Genomic DNA, 7,932 nt, shown 5'->3' on the forward strand with positions numbered 1-7,932 from the left:
GTGGCTCACGCACCGACGCCACGCGGGCGATGGAGATGCTCTCCTTGCGGTGGAGGGGAGGGAAGGAATTTTTCCGGGGGAGAGAAAGTGGGGAGGAGCACGAGGAGCGGTCGGGGCGGGGTCGCGATCCGGGCCTCGCCACGCCACCTCGCATGCTCCCCTCCCATCCCCTCCCCTGCCGCAGCGGCTAATTAATTGGTGGGCGTGGCAGGCAGTGAGTGAGTGAGGGAGCGAGCGCACCGGCACGCAGCACACCCACCCATCTGGTCGCCATCGCCGATTCGCCATCCCTCCCCCTCACTCTCTGCTACTACCACCGACGAGCGCCAGAGGAACCCTAGCGTCCTCCCGATCCACCCCGCCGCAAACCACCACGCACGAAGCGAGCAACCATGAGCGCCTCCAGGAAGCTGTTCCAGGCCGCCAGGTCCCTCCTCGCCTCCGCCTCCCAGCGGTCCTCCTCCGCCGCCATCCTCGCCGCCGGTACGTTCTTCCTTCCTTCTTGAAGGCGATCTAATCTCCATTCCGATTCTCGGTCCCAATCCTCAACCGGATCACCGAGCTTTCGGAACAGATCAAAATTCCATCTTTTCTTTGTAATTAGCTCGTTCCATGTTGATGTGCAGAGGGCCGCACCGCCGCGCTCGCCACGCTCACCAACCTGGGCAGGAAGACCCTCCCCACCGCCTACGCCTACCACAAGCAGGGATCCCACCACGCCTCCTCGGGATGGGGAGCCTTCGCCGCCGCCGTCCCCGCTGCAGGTCCGTACTTACTACGTACTAATCGATTCGATCCAGCCCCCGTCACTCTGGTCTAACTGTAATCGGTCCGATCTGACATGATTGCGTTCGTTGAGATGATTGGAACGCTGTTGCGATTCTCACTCTCTGACGAATGAATTAACGTCCTCTGTCTGTCCTCTCCGCAGTTTACATGCTCCAGGACCAGGAGGCTCATGCTGCGGAGGTATCCTACCCTACCCTGCTTCTCTTCTTTTCCTCGCCTTGTGCTGTGGTCCACTGATATTGGGGCAATGGCCTCCCCTTTCTTTCTCAAATCACTATAATGTAACAACATGGCGATGCTGGGCAGGGCAGGCCAACTGATTGAGTGGGCTCCAATATAATTTTGTCATTGATGCTGCGTTGTGTACCTGTGATTTGTTGTGTTGTGACAAGCCATTAAGTGGGCTCCAATATAGTTCTGTCATTGATACTGTGTTTGTGTTACCTGTGATTTGACATGACATCGGCGGATGCCATGTGATCCTTTTTTTTTTGTCAAGCTCGCTAACACTCTCCTGTTCTGTGATTCCAGATGGAGCGCACTTTCATTGCCATCAAGCCTGACGGTGTCCAAAGAGGCCTGGTCAGTAGCTATAGTCACAACATCCTAATTTCTTGAGATGCAATTCTTGATCCTAATAACCTACTAGTTTGATATTGCTTGCCGTATGCTCAGTTTAGTAAGGATGCTGCCGCAATTGGTAGGTACAGATTTTGTTGACAACTTTGAGGCCTTGGACTCTGTTCTGTTCCTGGCCATACAATAATTTAATTGCAAATCAACTATGTGCTGCTTTATACACCCAACACGTACAGTATATTTAACATGTTGACGTTCCTTTTTTTTCGTGTATGATGACGCCCATATGATCTACCTCGAGATCCCCATTAGCAACTAGTCTATGCTGGAAACCATGTGGATGCATAGGACGAAACCTGCATACATATATTATACAAAGAGAAACCCATATCTTAGTTAGCTCTTCCTCTTCCTAATGAGCTGGGCCTTTTTCCTGATTTCAGTTTCTCAAAAGTAACATGTGAACCATTTCAGTTATTCAGCCTGACACACATTTGTTCTCTTTAGTCTTCTCTGTACATATCAATGGTGTTAATAGGACGCTGATGTATTTCTTCCCCCCCTCAAAAAAAAATCTTGCCTCAGATTTCTGAGATTGTGTCTCGATTTGAGAGAAAAGGCTACAAGCTTGTTGCCATCAAGCTGATTGTTCCATCCAAAGAATTCGCTCAGAAGCACTACCATGATCTCAAAGACAGACCTTTCTTCAATGGACTGTGTGACTTTCTCAGCTCTGGCCCTGTACTTGCAATGGTAAGCAGGTCCCTCTTCTCTGCAGAGAAAATTTGCATGCAACGACAGACAGTGAATCATACATAAGTTGGCCATACAATTTCTGTAGGTTTGGGAGGGAGAGGGCGTTATCAAGTATGGGAGAAAACTAATTGGTGCCACAGACCCGCAGAAATCTGAACCAGGAACCATCAGGGGTGATCTTGCTGTTGTTGTTGGAAGGTATGCTTCATCTAGTATGCCTGTGCATATAATCATCAGAATACACCCTTTTTGCTGCTCAATCATATAGATTAGGAAGCTGGAAATAGTTATAAAACAGTCATTCATTTCTATAACATCATGCTTACTTAGTAGAAGTTACAATTTCTTTGTGCTGACATCCCATCACTTGAACATCAGAAACATCATTCATGGAAGTGATGGCCCGGAGACAGCAAAGGATGAGATTGCTCTGTGGTTTGAGCCCAAGGAGCTGGTCTCTTACTCCAGCAACGCGGAGAAGTGGATCTATGGGGTGAACTAACCGACGAATCATTTTGTTTTTCTTTTGCTCCCCATTTTCACATAATTGCCAATAGACCAAGGCTGGATGTTCTAATAAAGTCGCGACGGTCACTTTTGAGTTGGATTGTGACCTTCTGGTGCAGTAAGGCACAAGGAAGGAAGGGAATGTACCTTGAAACATAGAGTGTTTACTGAGCAGTCGCGATGTTTAAATCAAACTGTATATCATGTGATCCAAGATGGCGATGCAGATGTTTCTTTGGATCTATTCTCTAAATCCCTACATCATGATGGCTAGCTACTTCTGCTTTCGTTTTTGGGTGAGTCAGTGAGTGGGTAGGAGATGTTATTCTGGAGCTATGTGATTGAACGTTACTTGTGGTGAGCCTTCGATGAACAGAATGCGGTGACAGCCATCAGCATTGTGCAAGATAGGGCCTCAAAACTCTGGTCATTTATTGTATGACAGATGCTTTGCTTGATGGCGGTTAGAAATTTCTGTTCCTTTTGTCACCACCCAGGCAATGCAAGCAATTTTCATGTAGGATAGCCTGGGCCCAGGTCCCTGTTGCCAAGACAGTAACAGTTCATGGCTAGCTCAAAGGCTTAAACGATCGATGATCAAAGAGTGCAGTGCCGACAGTCAGATTCGGATTACAACATGCCAAGCAAGAGGGGAGCTGGGTTTTATTGCCATCTTCAAGCCTTTGTACAGGGCCTAGACTACCATTTTCAGCTCTTCACTCCCTTGCACGGTTGCACCAAAGGACCGGATATTATTATACGGGGAATAGAATGGAATGCAGCCCGAGAGAAAGAGAGGAGATCAATTGAACAGCTAAACGAATTCCGACGGGCAAGCGGTGCCTCTCCACCTCCAGCGCACAAGGTGGCACACCTAGAAGCTTCTGGAAGCCAAAGCTCCATCAAGCTCGCTCTCCACTGGATTCCTCGCAAGCTTTTGCCATCATCTACTTGCTCGGCTTCAGCAGGTCGCATTCTTCAATCTTGGCAAACCTCCCTCGCACCCTTGGCTGGCTGTCTGCCAGAGCCTTCCTGCAAGCATACTGCAAAGAAAACATTCTGTCTGTCACTTATCCTGAACGCATTCAACAAGCTAAAGCCTAGAAGCTCTTGATTTTTATTCTGATGGAAAACAGTGGCAGAGAACTAGTACCTTGATCTTCCTGCCAAAGTTTCGCTTGATCTTCTTCTTTCTATACCTGGAAAGCTTTTGCTTCCTTTCTTCGGTCTTCAGATCGCTGATGGTTACAAGCCTCTCACAAGGCGTCTGAAGGTTCGTTGCGTTCGCAGCTGGTCGAGGCGTGTTGGCTCCGAGATTCTGTCAAAAGTGAAAATGGTAAGTGCCGAGCAATTTGCTGCTGTGTAAGCATTTCCCAGATTTTCTATCTGCACTTTTCTTGCACACAGAATTGCGACAACGCATGCACCTAAGTGATGGAACCATACCAATATCTTGCACACAAAAGTAGCTTCAAAGAAAACAGAAAACTGTGCAGAATAGGGAAGTCTTGTATCAGCTAAAGTAACGACCTAAAAACTAAGAAAAGGTTGCTTTGGGCAGATATAGTAAGAGCAACTCCAAGAGAGTTGCTATCCAACTTGCTAAGCTAAAATTTGACAAGTCAGTAAAAAAAATCGTGATCCAATAGAGTTTCTATCTGGCTCTCCATCCCATCCGACTTGCCAAATTTCCCCTCACACTTGCCAAACTTGGCAAGCCAATTTGCCTTGCTAAAGTATGGGTCCCACGCACAGTAATTGCCAGAATGGAGAATGCAAGATGGAGATGCTGTTGTAGTGCGAAATGGAGATGCTGTTGGAGTGGATGGAGAGTGTATATTTTCAGAGAGGAACCTAGCCGTTACGATTTGGAGAGTGAGAAATGGATAGTCTGCTGGAATGAGCAACTCAACATGGAGAGGAATCTTTTTGCCAACTCAAATAGAGAGTCAAATAGAGAGCAAAAATGGCTGTTGGAGATGCTCGGAAATGGGTGTCATAGCTTTGACAGCCTTTGAGCAAAGCATTGCTGTAAGCATGGCCAATGCAAGGGAAAAGGCAATGCTTTTCGGTTTTTAGTTTCTTTCTCAATGATTCTTTTCTCAACAGCTGTGTTTGAAAAAGACTTCTATGCTCTAAGTGCGTTCTTTTCCTCAACAATTCCTTTAAAGAAAAATAGCTACTTCCTTATTAGCATAGTACAAGAGAAAAGGAGACGCCTATCAAACCTGAATGTCTCCTTCACTGTAAGCTCTCCTCAGTCCAAATGCTGCTTCAAAGTCCAGTCCTTGGAAGTCTAGAAAGTTTGGCCTGACGGGTCCATTCATCCAATCTGCTGAGTTGAGGCATCCAGAACTAACACTTTTCTGGAGTGAGCATTCAGGAATGGCTGGCTTCTCTTTATCGAAGGTCGGGAGTTCAGCCTGTATAAGAACTTGCTCAGCTTGCCTTGGGATTTCTTCAACTTGCAGCATGGGAATCTTAACATCCAGAAGTTCAGAAATTGTCTCTTCGATTGCGGACTTCTCCATTAGTTCCTTTTCGCACTCATATAACACTTCACTTAGAAGAGGGTCATTTTGAATGGTGCCGATGTCTGCATCCTTAATAGTTTGATCCATTGCACTTTCGCTGCCAGACATCATTGAAATAGCAGCTGCAACAGGATCAAGGCTGAGCAACGGTTCTTCGATGATGACTTCTGGAGCTTTGAACAGGTCCCCTTCTCCTCCAAGGTCATATTCTGATACCAAGGATGGTTGCACCATGCTCCCCTGTTCAGTAATAAAACAGAGATGAGAACAATTTCCAATGGGCTAGTAGATAATAACATCATAGTAGTTAGAATGGTAGTATATGAATGAAACCCGGCAAGCCGGTGAGAGTTAGGCAGTCTATCTGTCTAATTAAAATGGAAGTAGGGCAAACAGAGTCGACCAGATAATCTCGCTAAGATGCTATCTGTTAATAAGAATATATTTTGTGGTAGGTATAATGGATCACCACTGCCAATCCTTTGTTTTGGTTAGGTTTTGTCTTCTAGGTATTGACCTTGACCTGCTGCACAGAAGAGACTTGGTTTAGCAGTATGAAGTTGCAGTAATAGACAACTCCTTTGAGGGGGTAGACGTGTAGAAGCTATATATTTGCAAGTATCTGCTGTCTGCTGATGTACATGTCAAGTAATTAAAAGTCCCCATCATGCTCCAGCAGCATATACTAGTGGACATGGTCAGCATCTCAGCATGACAAAAGAAATCCTGGCCAAAAACCTAACTGAAGGCTGAACCTAATTTGATCCCTTGGCTATCCATCTGCTCCTTAGCAGCAGAGGACACTGCTAAATATCTTGAACCGTGTGGCCTTTGTGTGACTCGGAAGATGTGAAGGAGAAGATTCAAAACAGAAAGCAAGAAAAGCTGCAGCCAACACGAGCGACTCTTATTCAGAATAAATCTTTAGACAGAATAAATAAAAAAAAAACCACAGGTGACTTGTACTTTGATGGGGTCCTTTTTTTTTGGAGGCATGAAAGATTGTTTATTTGGGCACAAGGCTTTTCATCAGGTGATCATGTACTACTGCTAGGAAGCGCCAATGCTTTATGCAGCAAAGCCAGTCATATGCTTAATTTGCCCGAAGACGGTTGAACCTGTTATCGCAAAGCCATTGATTCCCAGAGGTGTCCAAATCCAATCCAACCCTAGCTAGTATTAGAAAAGGGGAATCGAGGGCTGTTCCTTCTAGTTGACATATGCACATATAGTATTATTACAAAGTAAGCAGTGGGGCAATTTGATTGAGCCCCGACAATGCAAGCCATCTACATCAGACCAGAGTGGGGGGCGGAAAAGAAAGGAAAGCGACATTTTTTTTTCTTTTCTGGAGACGGTGGCGGCGCATAAACAGCAGCTAGCAATTCTGTTTCTATTCAGCAGAAATTTCTTCGTCCAAGCGTTCCTTGATTCGAAATTGCACGAGAAAGAGATCCTTGCTAACCAGTTAATCGATGGATTTGGTGGAGGAAATCAGAGAGCGCAAGAGGAGCAGAGTACCAAGAAACAACAGAGAGAAGGGAGAGCAGGAAGTGAAGTCGCAATCAAGACGGGCAGTGCTCTGCTCACCAGGTGGGCGGCGGGCATCTCCGGGAGCGGGAGGGAGGAAGCCGTGGCGTCCATGGAGGCGGGGCCCGCGGCCGCGGAGGAGAAGGCGAAGTCGAAGGGCGGCTGGTGCTGCGAGGACGCGAGCGCGGGGGAGTAGGCGGCGGCGAAGCCGAACCCGGCGTCGGCGTACATGGCGGCGAGCTGCTGCGATGAGGCCTCGGGGCTCGGCAGCAGCCAGATCCCTCTCTTCTTCTTCTCCTTCTTCACTTCACGCGTTCACCGCGTGGGGAGAGGAGGCGTGAGCTCAGCAGCTTCGCCTCGGCCGATCTTGTCCTGTTGTGGTTTGTTAGGGCCAGCGCAGCGCAGCGGGCGGCTGTTGGTTGCTGTCTTTACCCCGGCTGGCTGGCTAGCGGAGTAGGCCTGCGTTGTGACGCGCGCCCACAAGCTCGCCGTGGTCTACTGGTAGAGCGGGGGCGGAGGTGCATGCATGCCTGACCTGCTGTGACCTAGCTGACGGATGGATGGATGGGCGGGGGCGGCCTTCCTTGGCTCGGCGGTGGGGTTTATGGCCGCTTTATAGGAGTAGCTAGCTCCACTCCAAGCCGCGCGAGGAGGGAGGGGGAGGAGGAAGACGAAAGCAAGCTCATGAATGGGACAAAAGCGAGGTGGGCCCCGGCTGTCGCGGTCGCGGGCCCCGCTAACAGTAACTCGCGCAAGCAAAAGCTAGCAGCGCGTGGGCTGGCCTTGGCCTGGCCTGCAGCCTGCCGCTGCGACGGCGAGCGCGCTAGTGGACACGCCCGCTGATGATGCATGCCAGGCCACGGCCGACTGCTCAGGGAGTGTCCCCACTCGCCCACCACCGCATTCACAAGCCCCTGCCATGCCATTCACAACCTTCAGTGAAAAAACTCAAATCAACCGCCAACCGTAAATTCTGATCCTTAATTTTTTCTACTCCCTCTCGTATATATTATATGACTTTTACAAATTGTAGGACATTACTCCTATAATTGTAGGACATTACTAGTATAGGAAACTATTTACTGCCTTCTGTAAGTAAGTTAACCTTCAGTGAGAAAACTTAAATAAATCATCAACCGTAAATTCAGATCCTTATTTTTTTTTTGCTAGTTGCTACTGTATTTCTCCTTAAATATAAGAAGTTCTAGCTTATGCACCTAGACAAATATGTGTCTAA

At 47.9% G+C, this 7,932-nt stretch overlaps 2 protein-coding genes across 2 annotated transcripts; one reads left to right on the forward strand and one right to left on the reverse strand.

The window, feature by feature from the left end:
• Positions 1-134: 134 nt before the first annotated feature.
• Positions 135-2,875, forward strand: LOC117846912 (nucleoside diphosphate kinase 3). Its single transcript, XM_034728034.2, has 7 exons — positions 135-483; positions 627-764; positions 932-969; positions 1,321-1,371; positions 1,954-2,121; positions 2,210-2,322; positions 2,503-2,875. The coding sequence occupies exons 1-7, from the start codon at positions 393-395 to the stop codon at positions 2,624-2,626; spliced, it is 723 nt and encodes a 240-aa protein (XP_034583925.1). The 5' UTR covers positions 135-392; the 3' UTR covers positions 2,627-2,875.
• A 394-nt stretch (positions 2,876-3,269) lies between these two features.
• LOC117846909 (uncharacterized) lies at positions 3,270-7,316 on the reverse strand. The gene is made up of 4 exons (XM_034728032.2): positions 6,756-7,316; positions 4,860-5,405; positions 3,785-3,949; positions 3,270-3,674 (listed from the first exon to the last, which is right to left on the reverse strand). The coding sequence occupies exons 1-4, from the start codon at positions 6,924-6,926 to the stop codon at positions 3,579-3,581; spliced, it is 978 nt and encodes a 325-aa protein (XP_034583923.1). The 5' UTR covers positions 6,927-7,316; the 3' UTR covers positions 3,270-3,578.
• Positions 7,317-7,932: the final 616 nt, after the last annotated feature.

The sequence above is a fragment of the Setaria viridis genome, chromosome 3, assembly GCF_005286985.2.
Source record: "Setaria viridis chromosome 3, Setaria_viridis_v4.0, whole genome shotgun sequence".
Lineage (NCBI taxonomy): Eukaryota > Viridiplantae > Streptophyta > Magnoliopsida > Poales > Poaceae > Setaria > Setaria viridis.

Coding starts and splice junctions, on each gene's coding strand:
- LOC117846912 (XM_034728034.2), top strand. CDS start 393: ATGAGCGCCTCCAGGAAGCTGTTCCAGGCCGCCAGGTCCCTCCTCGCC. Junction 484..626: donor CGCCGCCATCCTCGCCGCCG/GTACGTTCTTCC, acceptor GTTGATGTGCAG/AGGGCCGCACCGCCGCGCTC. Junction 970..1,320: donor AGGAGGCTCATGCTGCGGAG/GTATCCTACCCT, acceptor CTGTGATTCCAG/ATGGAGCGCACTTTCATTGC.
- LOC117846909 (XM_034728032.2), bottom strand. CDS start 6,926: ATGTACGCCGACGCCGGGTTCGGCTTCGCCGCCGCCTACTCCCCCGCG. Junction 3,950..4,859: donor ACAGTGAAGGAGACATTCAG/GTTTGATAGGCG, acceptor CACTTTTGACAG/AATCTCGGAGCCAACACGCC. Junction 3,675..3,784: donor ACTTTGGCAGGAAGATCAAG/GTACTAGTTCTC, acceptor TTTTCTTTGCAG/TATGCTTGCAGGAAGGCTCT.